The sequence below is a fragment of the Mustela putorius genome, unplaced genomic scaffold, assembly GCF_011764305.1.
Source record: "Mustela putorius furo isolate JIRA1106 unplaced genomic scaffold, ASM1176430v1.1 tig00001009_pilon_pilon_pilon, whole genome shotgun sequence".
Taxonomy (NCBI): domain Eukaryota; kingdom Metazoa; phylum Chordata; class Mammalia; order Carnivora; family Mustelidae; genus Mustela; species Mustela putorius.
This window is the reverse complement of record NW_025421529.1, coordinates 1,622,738-1,638,736: the sequence shown is the minus strand read 5'-3', so window position 1 is coordinate 1,638,736 and position 15,999 is coordinate 1,622,738. Positions and strand designations below refer to the sequence as shown.

At 60.1% G+C, this 15,999-nt stretch overlaps 1 protein-coding gene across 16 annotated transcripts in view; it reads right to left on the bottom strand.

Moving 5' to 3' along the window:
* OBSCN (obscurin, cytoskeletal calmodulin and titin-interacting RhoGEF) overlaps window positions 1-15,999 on the bottom strand; it is a 137,489-nt gene that overhangs the window by 24,498 nt on the left and 96,992 nt on the right. For 13 of the 16 annotated variants that reach the window (XM_045086975.1, XM_045086976.1, XM_045086968.1 and 10 more), the window contains 19 exons: window positions 12,249-12,327; window positions 11,714-11,838; window positions 11,423-11,620; window positions 10,876-10,908; window positions 10,548-10,646; window positions 10,088-10,306; window positions 9,750-9,822; window positions 9,536-9,606; window positions 8,757-8,882; window positions 8,500-8,639; window positions 7,862-8,062; window positions 7,660-7,742; window positions 7,319-7,492; window positions 6,657-6,813; window positions 6,197-6,313; window positions 5,953-6,117; window positions 5,567-5,725; window positions 5,278-5,455; window positions 4,762-4,875 (listed from right to left, as the gene is read on the bottom strand). In XM_045086975.1, coding sequence (XP_044942910.1) covers window positions 4,762-4,875; window positions 5,278-5,455; window positions 5,567-5,725; window positions 5,953-6,117; window positions 6,197-6,313; window positions 6,657-6,813; window positions 7,319-7,492; window positions 7,660-7,742; window positions 7,862-8,062; window positions 8,500-8,639; window positions 8,757-8,882; window positions 9,536-9,606; window positions 9,750-9,822; window positions 10,088-10,306; window positions 10,548-10,646; window positions 10,876-10,908; window positions 11,423-11,620; window positions 11,714-11,838; window positions 12,249-12,327 — 2,511 coding nt within the window. The remainder of the gene's footprint in view (window positions 1-4,761; window positions 4,876-5,277; window positions 5,456-5,566; window positions 5,726-5,952; window positions 6,118-6,196; window positions 6,314-6,656; window positions 6,814-7,318; window positions 7,493-7,659; window positions 7,743-7,861; window positions 8,063-8,499; window positions 8,640-8,756; window positions 8,883-9,535; window positions 9,607-9,749; window positions 9,823-10,087; window positions 10,307-10,547; window positions 10,647-10,875; window positions 10,909-11,422; window positions 11,621-11,713; window positions 11,839-12,248; window positions 12,328-15,999) is intronic. The other 3 variants (XM_045086965.1, XM_045086978.1, XM_045086964.1) reach the window with 2 other exon arrangements.

Sequence of the window (15,999 nt, the reverse complement as noted above, 5' to 3'; positions counted from 1 at the left end):
CTGCCTGGGGGTCACAGTCATGGCGCAGTGCTGGGGGGCCACCCCTGGACCTCAGACCCCTGGTGGGGAGTCCTGCTGGCCACACTGACCCAGAGCCCCATCCCCTTCCCCAGACCTCTGCCCACCGTGTGGCTGCAGAAAGTAGGCTCACAGCTGGAAGTGGGGTCCAGGCAAAGGGACCAAACACCACAGAGGACACACAGAACCTCGGCCACCTGGCCACTGCAGACACACTCAGATACTGCTCATGTCCCTCACCACCATCCAATCAAACCTCTCCGGCCATATAATGGTGTTCTCCTGGGTGGGGGGCCGGCAGACGAGCGTCTTCCCTGGGAAGAACCCTGTCCTCCACAGATACCTAGACTTTACAGGTAGACACCTTCCCACAGCCCTGTCTGTGCCAAACGCAGCTGCTCCATTACAATGGTCCCCAAGCCATGTCCCGACTCACAGAACCCTTGGCGTGCACTTTCTTTCAAGGGACCCCGTTTCAGGAGAGTGTGAGCAGGCGTGCTGGCAGCCTCATGGAAACCCAGCATCTCCTGAAACCCGTGGTTCCTCTCCTGTGGGGCAACCCACCGTCTGCAGGGGACACCTCACTCCGAACATGTGGACAGGGGCGTGCTGCTTTCTCTGTGACCAACCCTGCAACCCCAAGGTCTTGTGTTTTCTGTCTGCCTCGGACTGGCTCATGGGTTTGTAAGCAGGGAAACACTTCAGCGACGAGGAAGCGACACCATCAAGGACATGATATTCCAGGGAAAAAAGGAGATAAATAAGCAGAAGGTCCCGTGGGCCAGGTAACAGGACCTGCGCGAGTCCCTGGGACTCAGTGACAGACTCACTGACCACACTGCGGGGTTCGCTGGGCAGTAAACCCCACTTCCTGTTGCTGCCTGTGGATGGAGGGAGTGTGGCAGGTGGCTGCAGTCTGGGCACCAAGAAGTGGGCTCAAGGACAGATTTGTGGACGGTGCTCTGGTGGACACGCTCTCTCCTCAGAGAACACCCAAGGTTGGCTGGCTTCCTGACAAATCCCAGAGCCCATGCTGGGTGAAAACATAGCTGTCCCCAACCCCGCTGGGCAGTGGACAGGATGGCCAGCACCTGAGTGAAAGGCCAGACACCAAAAGCAAGGGAAGGATTCCTTCAGATGACTGGAAATCCCAGAGAGAGGCTCTGGGCCAGCAGACATCCATCCAATGGGTCACCACCTTGTGTGGGGAAACCCCAGAGAGACAGTCTGGGCCAGGAGACACCCCATCCAACAGGTCACCACCTTGCCTGGAAAATCCCAGTGAGAGGCTCTGGGCCACCAGATGCCCATTCAATGGGTCATCATCTTGCATAGAAACCCCACAGAGAGGCTCTGGGCCAGCAGATGCCCCATTCAACAGGTCATCACCTTGCATGGGAACCCCAGAGAGAGGATCTGGGCCAGAAGACACCCCATCCAATGGGTCATCATCTTGCATAGAAACCCCACAGAGAGGCTCTGGGCCAGCAGATGCCCCATTCAACAGGTCATCACCTTGCATGGGAACCCCAGAGAGAGGATCTGGGCCAGAAGACACCCCATCCAATGGGTCATCATCTTGCGTAGAAACCCCACAGAGAGGCTCTGGGCCAGCAGATGCCCCATTCAACAGGTCATCACCTTGCATGAGAACCCCAGGGAGAGGGTCTGGGCCAGAAGACACCCCATCTATCAGATCACCACCTTGCATGGGAATCCACAGCCAACCAAGGGGCACAGAGTCTTGGACAGTGATGTGATGTTGCTGCCAAGTCCACATCCCTGAAGGGGACATCGTATCCCAGAGACGTTCCTGCTGCCTGGAGTGGGGCTCTATCGAGTCCTGAACACGGATCGTTACTAAACTGCAGAAGTGTCTTCCTTCTTCCCTCCCACTCCTCCACCACCCTGACCTCTGCTACCGAAGAGATAAGTGACTACAGGTGGGCCTCAGGCAGGGGAGCTCAGATTTTCTCAGCTCTGCAGGAGGCTGACACCTGCATCCACACATGGGATACAAGCAAGGTTCCGGGGAGCAGAGAAGAGTGTGTCACCTTGGGGTCACATCCGGGGACCATGGCTGTGGCTTCCACTCTGCAGTCTGAGGTCTGCTGTTTGGGGTTCCATGGCTGGAACGTGGGAGGGGACATTCCAGGTGGGGACACACCAGATGCAGAGGTGGCATGACCACCAGAGAGAGCAGGTGACAAACATCACTGCTCCCATGGCTCCCACCGGTGTAGACAGGCTGGCTGTCATGGGATCCACTAAGCAGAGCCATGCCTCCACCAGGGGCACAGGGATGCTGCTTTTTCAACCCTCGGTCATGCAGGCCCCATGACCTCTCCGCATCCTCTCCATGCCAGACGGTCAGTCCTCTCGGGAGGGTCAGGACGTGATCCTCTGCTGCCACCATTCAAACCTTCCACCCAGGTGATGACGGTCTGCTGGCCAGCAAGTCAGACGCCCATTCCCCATGCTGGGTCCCTCAGTTACAATAACCAACCTCTGCCTCTTGGGCCTGACACCCAAAGTGCACACACACCTCCAGACTTTATGTACTGGGACACATCCCCCCTTTGAGTCCGGGTCATTTCACGCTGCTGAGACCCAAGGTGCACACTGACAAGAGCAGCATCTGGGACACACAGACGGGAGCTGGGTCCCGGCCCTGCGGGCAGATCAGGGCCACCAGCATGGCCCTGTGGGCTCTGTGCTTCCCGGTGAGGGTCACCCTGGGCCCACCAGCCTCGCTCGGACTGCTCAAGCTGGCCACTCGATTTGTTATCCCACAGACTGTGGACAGGCAGACTGAAGGTCCACGGCAGCAAAGTGAGGTCGCTGCTGGCTCCCTCCTGGGCCAGCAGGGCTCCTGCATGGCATGGCGCCCAAGACCATAGGGACACCGTAAGTCCAGGGTGGAGCCCCAGCACATGGAGTGTGCCCTCATCCTGGCAGATCCAAGGCTCTGGGGGCTCTCTGTAGGGTCTCCTGCCATGACGCTGCTTCAGGCCATGGCAGCCTGTAGCTGTGGGAGCTGCTTCCTCGTGACAGCGTGTGCCAGCGTCTGCTGACCCTTGCCTCTCCTGCCCACCCCTCAGGAGAGCAGCTTGGTCACCAGACAGCCAGCTGTCCCCGGAACAAGTCCTCCCCTCCGGGGTGTTCATGGCATTAAAGGAGCAGAGGACCACCCAACTCTCACCCTGCTGGCCCCTTCAGGGTAAGGTGTGTCCTCCTTTCCCTCGGACACAGACATGGCCTGGCCAGCACACATTCCTGGGGGCAGCCTGGTCAGAAGCAGGGAGTCCCAGGGGCCCATTCTGCTTCCGGGAAACTTTCTGAACTACCTTGTCCCTCTGAACTGGCCATCCCAGGCACAGGTCTGGCCATGGGGGGATCGCAGGATGGGAAGTTGCACTTCCAGGTTCTGTGCGGGGGAGGAGACCCCAGAACATGGGAGCAGTAGGGGCTCCCTCTAAAAGACGACTCCAGGGCAGAGAAGGGGTATGTGGCTCTGACCCTAGGACCCAGGGAAAGCCCAGCAACACCCCAGGTGTTCTCAGCAGCCCCGCCCTTGACCAGAAAGGACAGACAAAGGCCCACAGGACCTGACCATCCTGGGATGGCTCCTTCAAGACCAGGACTTGATTTGGGTCTTTGGGTTGCAGTGGACACTAGGAGGTCTACCTGCCAGTCCAGCCCAGGCCAGGTGACTCCCAGTAAGAGTGTCCTGGTTTACCTGGGGACTTGGACCCCATCAGCTGTGAGGCAGGGCTGGGGCTTAGGACCATGTGGCAGGAGTCTGAGCCCTACAGGGGCTCTGAGAGTCGACAGCTGTGCCTGCGTGAGTGACCCCCCAGCAGACACCCTGGACACAAGGCTCGGACGCGTGTACCCCGGGGGACTAGACTGCACTGCCTGCATCCATGCGGGAGAGAGATGTGGTCTGCATGACTCCACCAGAAGGTGGGAGGCCCCAGGAGCCCCGTTGGAACCCCACTGGACCCCTCCCCAGGAGCTTCTTCCCACCCCTGCAATAAGCCAGACCCTGAGTAGACACTCTGCTGAATTCTGTGAGTCCTTCAGTGATTCATGGACCCCAAAGCCAGTCATGGCACCCCCAAACCAGGTGTCAGAACTAGGGGTGGTCCCGGGGACCCTGGATGGTGGCTGGTGTCAGAACTGGGACCCCCAAACATTGTGGCTCCTGTCATGCCCAGAGCCACACCTGAGATCCCACCCCAGGGCCAGCCTCGGAGTCTACCCTGCCCTCTCCTGGCCGCCTGCCTGCCCCCTAGGGCTCTCGCGTGTTGGCCAGAGAGCAGCTGCCCTTGCATCTGCCTCATTTCTCTGGCAGGCCACAGCACCTCCCTACTTGCTGCCACACATCTGTCTACCAGCTGACCATTGGTCCTCCCACTATGTGGACAGCACCCTTGGGCAGGGCCTAGTTGCCTCTGCATCCCTGGTACCTGGAGCAGGGTGCTAGCCCTCTGTGCAAACATGTCAAATGAGACAGCTAAGGAGAGATCCGGGGTGAGCAGGGTCACAATTTCTGAATCACGGGGGCACAGCCTCTGCTCTGTCCCACCTCGTGCACCTGTGCTCCCAGCCAGGCTGGTGAGCCCCTGTAACAGGACGCCTGTCCCTCACACCTGCCCCCGCCCAACCCCTGACCAGGCCCACCCCTCTGGCCAACTTTTACTGGTGCAACGTCCACATCCCTTAGGCTGAGGGTCCTACCTTTGTACCAGCTGACGATAGGCTTGGGGGTGCCCGTCACACGGCAGGCCAGCTTCACTGTCTCACCAAGCTCTGCTGTGCAGTCCGCCAGCTCCTCCTCAAAATCTGGGGGGTCTGGACACACACACACACACACACACACTGACTCTGAGTTCTTGGTGCATGGGTCGGCAGCAGCCCTAGGTCCTTGGTCCATCCCTGGACTCATGAGAAGCCCCAGGGTCCAAAGCTGTGGTTGCTACGGACACCACCCCTTGTGACCACCCATCTGGGTGGCCCTCCTGACTCTTAACAGTCTGGGCAACTGTCCTGTGCTGGGGGGCCCTGTGTGAACCTTAAGGCTGCCCTGCACTGAAGTCGGGTTCAGCCCAGCACCCCAACTCAGGCTGCTGAGAGGCTGAGCAAACCACACTCCAGACAGAGCCTCTCCCTCCTGCCTTGTGGGACCGGGCAGGGTGCTGAGGCTCAGGGGCGGAAGACTGGGGCCTCCAGGCCTTCCCAGCGTGGGGCACTCACGCCACACGGGCAGGGCCAGGCGCTGCTGGATGCCACAGATCTCCTTCACCCACGAGTTCTTGGTGATGACCGTGCGCGCCTGCAGCAGGTACTTGCGCACCGAGTCCTCCCGCTCATGCCAGATCTCGAAGGCACGGTCGTCACCCTCCACCTGGTCATTCAGGTCGATGCTGCTCAGCTGCGGGTCGGAGGATGCAGGCTGAGTGTCTGGAGGAACGCAGGCCTCTGCGCCTGCCCCAGCCCCACACTGCCCCCCCGCTGGTCCTCCCTGCCCTACCCCCCAGCCCACCTTCATCATGTTCCGGAAGACGTAGCTGAAAGTGTCGGTGCGGGAATCCCTTCTGGGCTTGCAGACCACCAGGTGGTGGCGGAACAGGAAGACGTGGCGGTGATGGCCCTTCCAGGGCATCCGCGCGCCCGGTGCCCCCTCCCATACAATGAAGTGGCCCTGCAGGAGCCCGACATCAGCCCCCAGCCCACACAGCCAGCCCAGAACCTGCCCCTAAGTTCAGCCTGGAGCCTCTGCATTCAGCCCCGAGACAACCCCCCACAGTCAGCCCAGTACATGCTCCCACAGTCAGCCCGGATCCCCCGCACTCGGCCCCTGCTTGCGGCCCTGCCCAAACCCTCACCCGCTCCCCCGCACCCTGCATCCCGCATCTCAGCATCCCAGACCTGGCGAATGGGCTCGCCCAGTGCCTCCAGAGTGCCTGGGTAGTTCTCCATGAGCGACACGTGCAGCTGGTTCTCCGCACGCTGCGGCAGGGCAGACACCACCGCGTAGGCCTGCTCCAGAAGCGCACAGTTCTGCCCGTTCCTCGCCTTGTTGCGGATCAGCTCCTGGGGGACACAGCGTCAGGCCTCAGCCCAGTGGCCCGGCAACCAGGCCTGGGAGGGGGCTGGGCAGCGCACCCCCTACCTTGAGCAGGGCCTGGTACTGCTGGACCTGCTCCACGGGCTGCTCCAGGAAGTGCTGCAGGGGCGGCGGGGGCGGCTGCGACGGGTCTGCAGCCGACAGCACCTCCTCTGTGTACTTCTGTGGGTGCCGTGGGGCGCAGTGGGGGACAGGGCAGTGTCAGCAGAGCCAGAGATGTGGGGGGCTGGGGCAGCAGGGTGCACATGGGTGCCTGTCTCCTCCCCGACTGGCCACACTCCTGCCCCACTGCACGTGTACACGCACGCACCGTCCCTTCTCCCTGGCCAGCTGCACCACTGCACAACTGCACATGCACATACATGCACACGCACACGCACATGCACTGCCCCTCCTCCCCGGCCAGCCGCACCCCTGCCCCACTATGTCACCAACGGAAGGTGAGCATGGGGCTCCAGGAGCTATACTTTGCTCAGTAAGCTGTGGGGCCAGGGCTGGGGGGCACCTTGTAGAACTCCTGCACAGCTGTGCCCACCACTGCTGACTCAGCCTGCACACGGCCCACCAGGAACTCCAGGTACTTCTCAAAGGCTGCCTGGTTCTTGATGAAGCACATGGCCACGTCGTCATCGGTGTCACAGCTCTGCAGCTCCCGCTGGAAGCTACGGCAGAGAGCACAATAGTCGGGGGAGAGCGAGGTCTCAGGTCTGGGAGGAAACAGGCTCCCACCCAGGGCTGGGCTGTGTGGTTGCTTGGGACTGAATGCACTGCACTATGGGGGCCATGGGTGTGGTGGTGGGGGCGTCTGTGTGCGTGAGCATCTGTGTGAATGCATGCAGTAAAGGGTGTGTTCATGCAACCTTGCCTATGTGCTGCACGTATCATGTACATATGTGCCTATACGTGGCCACACATGGAGGTATGTGCCTGTGATGCAGGCGTGCATGTGTCCAAGTGTGCATGTCTGTCTGTCTGCATGTCTATGTGCACGCATATCTGTGTGCAGACACATGTGCTCTCTGTGCCATGTACACACATGCCCACACGTGCAGGTGTGTGCAGGTGTGTGCAGGTGTGTGCATGGGGATTCAGGCGTGCGTGTGAGCAGGTGTGCACGTGTGGCTGGCATGCATGTGTTCACATCTGAGGGCCCACCTGCCCACTCACCTGCTGTGGAAGTGGCTGATGTCCTGCACGTTGCGGAAGATGACTGCTTTCTGGCTGGCCACGGCCGTGGGCACGTGCGGGCAGTGGTCCAGGTGCTGGATGTGGTGCTTCTGCAGGAACTGCAGCTTGCCCACAAAGGCCTGCTCAGAGCTCAGCAGCTCCTGGATGATAGAGCTGGGCAGGGAAAAGGGAAGAGAGAGGCAAGGGCTTGTCCCAGAGTCTGCGCAGCCCACCACCCATGGTCCGAGCAAGCCTGGCACAGTGGTGGAGGGAGGCAGCCCCACGTCTGTCCCGCCACTGCCACCACAAAGCTACTCATGCCCCACCTGCCAGCCCCTCACCTCAGCCTCATCTTGTATTCATCTTCAGACACGGCCTCCCCTGGGAACTCGGGGGCCTCAGTGGGCCCCCACTCGGGCGACAGCTGTTGAGAAAATGGGGGACAGTGACAGATGGCCTCAGCTCTGGCCCTGCCCTATGGGAGTTAGGCTCCTGGCCTCACAGGGATGACACTCCCAGGGTCCCCACCCAGCCATCCAGTACCTTGAGCCGCTTGTCTAGGTAGGCAGGGGACACCCAGCCTTGCCGTGAGGGGCTGGACTTGGTGGGCTTGGTGCGCACAAGCCAGCGCAGCGGGTGGGCCGAATCCAGCACCTCCACGTACTGGCCCTCCCTCAGGGAGATGGCATCCGGCTCGGCCCCCAAGGGCAGGTAGTCAGCCGTGACCACATAGATATCGAAGATCTGGGGGCATAATGCTGAGTCAGATCTCGGTGGGAGCCACCCTGATATCCCGAGACCCCAGCAGCCCCCAAACACCCTAGAGAGGTGGGGGACCTGGGCAGGAGCTAGACTGGCCCCCCAAGGACTGAGCAGCCCCCAAAGACCCCGGGTGGGGGAAGCCGGGCAGGAGCCAGCCTGAACTCCTGAGGCCCCAGTAGCCCCCAAAGACCCCAGAGGGGTGGGGGACCCGGGTGGGAGCCAGCCAGGCCTCCTGAGGCTACAGGGTGCCCAACATTAATTTGGGTGAGAAGCCATCCTGAGACTTCATACGGTTTCAGTACAGGCTCAGCAATCTCTGCTGATGGAAATTCCGTTGCGGGGTGGGAGAGGGGATGGCCACCGAGATGTGTGGCCCCCCATCCCACCAGTGCCCTACCCACCCCTGCCAGTCAGAGCACCTCGCCTCGGGAGTCCCCGTCCTCCGACTCTGAGGACGACTCCTGGACACTGGAGGAGGGGCGGGAACGGCCGTGCCGGGGGGATGCGGATGGTGTCTTGGATTCCTCATCACTGTCCCCTCCAGGCACCTGCAGCTTGGCTGGGGGACACAGGGTACATGATCTCCAAGAAGGGCCTGCACCCCTATCCCCTCCCCACTGGTGCCCAGGGCACATGAACAAGGTATAGCCCAATCCCAGAGCATGGCCAGCAGTACCCTCACCCTGCGTGATCTTGGCCGACACGATCTCAGTGATCTGGGACGTGAGCTTCTGCAGGAACTCTTCTGTGCCCACCTCAGCCAGGGACAGGTGGCCATGGGCTTCCACCACCGTGGGCTCTGCTAGGAGCCAGAACCCATCTCAGCCAGTCATGTGCCTCGCAGACATGCCCAGGCACCCCCTCCAGGCCCTGTCCCAGGCTCTGGCATCCGCAGTGCCAAGGATGGCACAGACTTGAGACCATTACTGCCGGAAGCTTGGGAGGGTCGGGTTAAGGGCTCATGAGGGCTGCCTGGGTGAGTGGGGGTCAGCCAAAAAGTGACCCCAAAGGTGGGCAACCAGCACGCAGAGCACATGACCCTCCCTTCCCGCCCATGGTGCAGACTCATGACTTCCACTGAAGTCACAAATCCCCCAGGGTGGGGGAGGCCCTGTGGGGTGGTGGGAGGGGAATAGAAGGACCCTTCTGGGGGGTGGGGGAGAATCCAGGACTGAAGAGGTCTCCATGGTGGCAGCCCAGCACCTGCCCGCCCCTTCCCTTGCCCGGCCCTCACCCAGCCCTCAGTGGCCACCACCTGCGCCCAGGCCCAGTGGCCACAGCTCTGAGCTCTAAGCCCAGGGCCATCAGGGTCCCCAGATCCACAAGGCTCAGAATCAGGCCCCATGGAGGGCAAGCAGTCATTTCTGGGCCTGTAGAGCTGGGGCTGCACCCTCCATGCCTCACCCCTGCACTAGGGGCATGTCAGCCCCCACCCTGCTCCCAACCATCCTGTACCTGTCCTCTGCCTGACGATATCAGCAGCAAACCCCGCGGTCTCGGTCATCTGTGCAGACACGGCTTGGGCCCTAAAGGAAGCAGTGTCCTGAGAGATTGCCTTCACCGGAGCCCTCCTCTTACAGGGGACACTGAGGCTCAGAGAGGGCTGCAGTCCAGACAGGATGCCCTGTCCAGGGCCAGTGCTGCTGCTGGCCTGCTCCCCCACACTCACCCCTGCAGGAAGGTGGAGATGAGGGCCTCCTTCACTCCAGCGTGCTCCTCCGCGGCACCCGCCTCCTTGGGCACTATCAGGAGAACAGAGTGAGCCCCCAGGATGACAGCCCACAGCCCTGAGCCAGTGCTGGTTGGGACCCATCCAGCATGTCCCAGCCCGAGGGAGCCCCCAGATGGACATGCTCAGGGTGGCCGGGGGCCTTGGGAGGGCTTCAGCCCGCTAAGCAGAGCCTGCAGGACACTGCTTGGCAGCTGGCCCAGAGGCTGTGTTTGGGGTCTCCCCAGCTCCGGGTTGGGGGGGGGTGGTTGCTGGGCCAGTGACCCCCATCGACTCACAGCCAGAGATGTGCAGGCTGGCGGAGCAGAGGGCCTGGCCCGCGGCATTGGTGGCAATGCAGGTGTAGGTGCCCTGGTGCTGTCTGCCCACGTCCAGCAGGACCAGACTGTGCTGCTGGGCCGAGCTGGCCACCGTGTAGCCTGGTGAGTCCCTGCCGATCCACAGCACGCCCCGCTCTGCCTCTTCCCGCAGCCAATGCACCGTGGGGGCAGGAGAGCCTGGGGGACAGGCAAGAGCCCATGGGGAAGGGGTTCCCGGAGCTGGGGGGCACCTCAGATCTGCCTGGGGGGCTTTGAGTAGAGGCAGGAGGGGCCTGCTCTGGTCTTCCCGGGTGGGGGTCCTGGGTGAGAGCAGGGAGGGGCCTGCTCTGAGCCTTCCTGGGTGGGGGTCCTCCATGGAGGCATGGTGGGGTCTGCTCTGAGCGCCCTGGGTGGGGGCAGGGAGCTAGGAGAGCGTTACCTTCCACCTTCACTGAGAAGGTGATGCTGGAACCTTTCTTTACTTTCTTGGAGGTGAATCTTTCCAGGAACCGGGGTGGCACCAGCTGTTGGCCCACATCTGGAGATTTGGCAAACACCGGTGATGACCACATGTCGAGCTCCATCCCTGCTGGGGAGCATGGCCTCTAGGGGCCCCTGCTCCAGCCCCAGCCCCAGGTCCCAGCCTCATCCTGCCTGGATCCTGGGTCTCTGCAGCCTGCCCCCAACCCTGCTCCATCTGCAAGGTGGTATCCCTCATGCCCTTGGGCCAACCCACCTACCCACCCTCTGCCCACCCATGGGCTCACCCAACGCAGGCTTCTCTTCGGGATCTTTGGGGCCTGAAAGAGGCAAGAAACAGAGATCAGGCCTATAGCCCAGGGGGCCTATGTCCCCAGGGGGCCTGTCTCTTCAGGGCCCATCCATGCACCTGTGGGGATCGGGGTCCCCATTCCTAGCCACACCTTCCCTGAGACTCAGTCCATGCAGGGAGCACACCCTGAGGCTCCAGTGGTCCAGTGTGTGGCCTCCCACCCCACGGCCCCAGGAGTGTGGGGGTCGCTATGCAGTGGACACAAGGTCGCACTGAAGGTCAGAGGGGAGTCTGGGCAGCGCTGGGTCCCACAGACACTGCTGGCTCAGGTGTGACGTGGAGGCACCTGGAGGTGCTCAGGGCTTTGGAAACAAGGACGTGCAGACTTCTCCTCCCACGGGAACTGCTGGCCTCTTCCTCTGCACTGTCCATGGTATCCCCACACTTGCCTGGGTCTGTGTCATGGACCCCGTGCCCCCCACCATGCTGGCGCCCATGGACCGAGGAGGCCCAAGTGTGGACACCCCGTCCCAGGGACCCACCTCGGACCAGCAGCCGTGCAGATGAGTAGGCCGCGCCCACATTGTTGCTGATGTAGGCTGAGTACTGGCCAGCATCCTCACGGGTGACCGACACGACCTCCAGGGTGTGAAGCGTCTTCCTGTCCACCATGTGGATGTGCTCAGAAGCCGTCAGGAGCTGCCCGTCTTTGAACCAGTACAGTCGGGGTGCTGGGTAGCCTGTAGCCACGGGGGAGTGGTCAATATTGGTCTCAACCCCAGGGGCACCTGTAATGGCCCAGCCTGCACCTGCCAGCGGTCTGTCTTCCTCACCTTTCACCTTGAGCTGAAACTTGGCCAGGCGTGTGCCGGGGGCCACCTGGAGGTCCTTCAGCTCCTCCACCACCTGGGGCAGCTGGCCCTCCTCTGAGGTTGATTCCATGCCCTCTTGCTCCCGGCTGACAGAGAGAACAGAGAAGGTGGGGTGAGGTGGATCGGGGAGGGTTCCAGCATCTGGGGTGGTATCACGGGCAGTGAAGTGGACCAAGGAGGGGTCCAGAGCCTGGGGGTGTGTCAGGGGCAGTGAGGTGGACCGGGGAGGGGCCCAGCATCTGGAGGGGGGTATGTCAGGGGCATGAGGTGGACTGGGGAAGGGTCCAGCATCTGGGGGGGATATCAGGGGAAGTGAGGTGGATGAGGGAAGGGTCCAGCGTCTGGGGTGTCAGGGGCAGTGGGCGACTTCAGAGTGTCCCTTGTGTGCTGGACAGACACTGCCGGGGCCTGGTGGAAAGCTCTAGTATTCAGACTCTGTCGGTCCCAGACCGCATTGCCACACACTGGGTCTGCCCGCCTGTGCACGGCCCTCTACCTGGACAGGTAGCCCTGGGCGCTGAAGTAGGAGGAGGTCTCCGTGGCATCAGCAGCAGTTTCATAGTCTGTGCTGGTCACTAGGAAAGGAAGAATGGCTGCTGTGAGGCTTGTACCCCATTCGCATGGGCACAGCTACACCCTGGGGGCCAGCTACCCAGATCCTTCCCCCAGATCCATCTGTGGAAATCCCAACCCCAACATATGGCTGTCAGGAGTGGAGCCTTTGGGAGGTAATCAGGGTTAAAGGGGCTCCTGTGGGGAAGCTCCCAGGACCATAAGTGTGCCCTGAGGAGGGGCGTCCCCAGGTGAGGACCCTGGGGGAAGACCACATCTGCCACCAGAAGATGGTGTCCCTGGCACCTTGAGCCCAGACGCAGGCCTCCAGTGCGGCCTCCAGTGCCCTGAGTAGATGATGTTCCAGCCACCTGCTCCGTGGTCCTGTTAAAGCTCCCTGGACCCAAATACCCTCCCCCATCCATGTCCTGCCCCTGCACACAGTACAACGTTTGTGACAGTGAAATTTTTAGCAAGAAGTGTGGCCCAGGTTCCCAGCACAGAGCCCCTAAAACCTTTGGAGTTCCCAGTGCTGAGAGCCACAAAGGCATCTTTTGTTACCTAAGGAAGTGACTTTGGAAAGTCCCTCAGGGTGGAGGATGGTGGCCAGGGGACACAACCCTGGACCCGAGGGTAGGGGGCGGGGGCCTACCTTACCTAGGGGGCGGGGAGAGAGATGGAGGTAGGATCCATCACCCACCACCAAAGGCCCAGGACTGAATCCATCGGGCCCACGGAACAAAGCCCCCACAAACCCCACAAGGCAGGGCTTGGGGAGCTTCTGGAGACCACATCAGATGTAGGGAGAGGGACACACTGGAGGGACACACAAGCCCCACACCCCTGCCCCAAGCATGTCCTCCATCGGCTACTTCTGAGTCATGTCTTGTCACAATAAAGGGGTTAATGGAGGAAGGAGAGTGTTTCCCTGAGCTCTGTGAGCCGCTCAGCACGTGTGTGGAACCCGTCGAGGGACTGTGGGGACCTCGGGTCTGTCACGGGGGTTGGTGGGCCCCGGACTTGCAGTGTGGTGGTGTGTGGGCCTGAAGCGTGACTGTGTAGGGGATGAGGCAGTCTCCCTCTGCGTGGGTATATTGCTGATTGCGGGGGGGGGGTGGGCGGTGGGGAATGATGACTCTGTTGGTGGGGCTTGATGGGGATTCCGCGTGGGTGTGATGATGATTCTGCAGGAGGGCTTGACGGGGACTCTGACTGGGTGTGATGCTGACTCCAGCAGGGTGGTTTGTGACGGGGACTCTGTGGGGGGTGGTGGTGACGCTGACTCCAAGGTGAGTGTGATGCTGACTCCATGGGGGCATGACCCTGACTCCCTAGGGGTGTGACACTGACTCCATGGGGTGTGGGGTATGATGCTGGCTCCGTGTGGGTCCGATGCCGACTCCCCACAGATGGGGTCAGAGCTGAGTTCATTGAAGGACCCCCGCTGGCCTCAGAGAATTTCTTGTTGATTCCTTACAGATTGGAAACAATGATGAGCCCTGTGATTGCCCCAGCTTCCCGCCTTAAGTGTCCAGGTCCAGGAGGGGAAACTGAGGCAGATCCAGGCATGCTGTCCTGGATGGTGAATGCTACTGGGGTCCACAGGACAGAAGCCAGAGAAGAGAGCAGGCAGAGCACTGACTAGCACGTGCACGTGGAGGGACAAGCCATCTGAAGGGGCCATCGAAACAGTGCGGGGATTCTGCGTTTCCAGTCAGACTGCGAACTTCTACCATCTGTGGCATCAGGTCCTCAGGAAGGCCCTCCCCTCAGCAGAGGGAGGGGGTCAGCCCTAGATGGAGCCCCGCCTGCTCTCCATCCAAGAGGAAGACCTCAAGAAGATCGGAAATACAAAGTATCCAGCCCTGCCCCAACGTGGCCCATCAGAGACACAGGGAGGCAGGAAAACATCCCCCAGTGGGTCACAACCAAGACTGGAAGATGCACATGGAACTGGCAGAGGAGGACATCAAAGCAGGGAAGAGAACTGCATGAACAGAGACCCCCAGCATGCGAAAGAAGACTTCAGGAGCCCTCGTAGGACAAACGACCCACTGATGGGACTGACGGCAGGTTAGCAATGCCCGGAGGACAGCAGAGTTGAGGGGACGATGGTACAAACAACGTGAAATGGAATGCAGACACAAGGGCGGCCGGTGAGAAGGGCTGGCCCGTGGTCACGCCACTGCACACCACCTCACGTGCCTGCAACTGGAGTCCCCCGATGGCGGTGGGGGGAGGGAGGACGCTTGAGGAAGTGACGGCCAAAACCACGGGCACATCTGACGACAACCAGAAACCCCAAATCCCGAGAAGTTCCATGAACGGCAAGCACAGGGAAACACACAGAAGAGTGCACCCAAGAACGGCACCATCCGATGACTCAAAACCAACGAGAAGAAGGAAATGCTAAAAAAAAAAAAAAAAAACCCAGAGATCATCTTTGAGAAAACGGACACACTGATCCTCGAAGTCTTATAAAGACACATGGGACCCAGACGCTCCGACCAGTCGAAACAGGGGTGAAGCTGAAGGACTCACGTGTCTAGATTTCCAAAGGGACTACAAAGCTGCAGCAGTCAACACAGCATGGTGTTGCCAGGACAACAGATGCACGGATACACAGGACGGAGTTAGGACCCCAGTCATAAACCCATACATGTCAAGGGAGTCAGCTTTTGACAGGAGTTACACAAAAATTTCATAGAGGAAAATAGTCCCTTCTGTGAACGATGCTGGAACAATGGCATTTCCCTGAGACAAGAATGAACTGGGCCTTTACCTTACACCATATACCCAAACTAAACCTACATATAAGAGTCAAAACTATCAAACTCTTAGGGAAAAAGGGTTGTAGATCTTTATACCGTTGGATTAAGCGACAGTCTTATAGACGTGACAATAAAAGTACAAACAGCTGAAGGAGAAGTACTGGGCTTCATCATGATTAGTAAGTCCTTGTGCATCCAAAAACACCATCAAAAAAGTGGAAGGAAAATCCTCAGAATGGAAAAAAATATTTGAAAGCCACATATCTGATAAGGGCATAGTGTCCAGGATATATGAAGAACTCTGACTACTCAAAATCAAAGCCCAACTTGAAAATGGGCACGAGATCTGAGGAGACATGTCTCCAAAGAACAGACAAAAATGCCCAATAAGCACATGAGAAGACAGGCAGCACTGTCCGTGAGGAGGGACAGGCTCAGTGCTTGGGGCAGCCACTGCTGGAGAGATGAATAACAACAGGTGCTGCTGGGGCAGGGCGGGGGGAGGGGGAGGAGCCCCCACTACTGGGGGCATGCTCAGTGAAGCTTGCCAGTTCCTGCAAAGGTAGCCTCAGTGTGATCATATGGCCAAGCAATTCCACTCCTACCTGTGTGCCCACAAGCTGGACACAGGTCCCCAAATACTAAGGCTTGTACACAGATAGACAAGGCAGCATTACGGAGAAGAGCCATGCTGACCAGCGTGTTGCATCGGAATCGTGTGGATAAGCAGCCCATGTGCACAGAGTGATTTTCCACCCCAGAAACAGGTGAAGCTTACCGTGTGGATGCCCTCCTGAACACACTTGGTGACGGAAACCGGACACAAGAGACCACGTAGCATAGGATTCCATTCATGTGAAATGTCTGGAATGGGCAAAGCCCCAAGGATGGTAGGCAGTTCAGGGGTCTCTGGGGCCGGGGAAG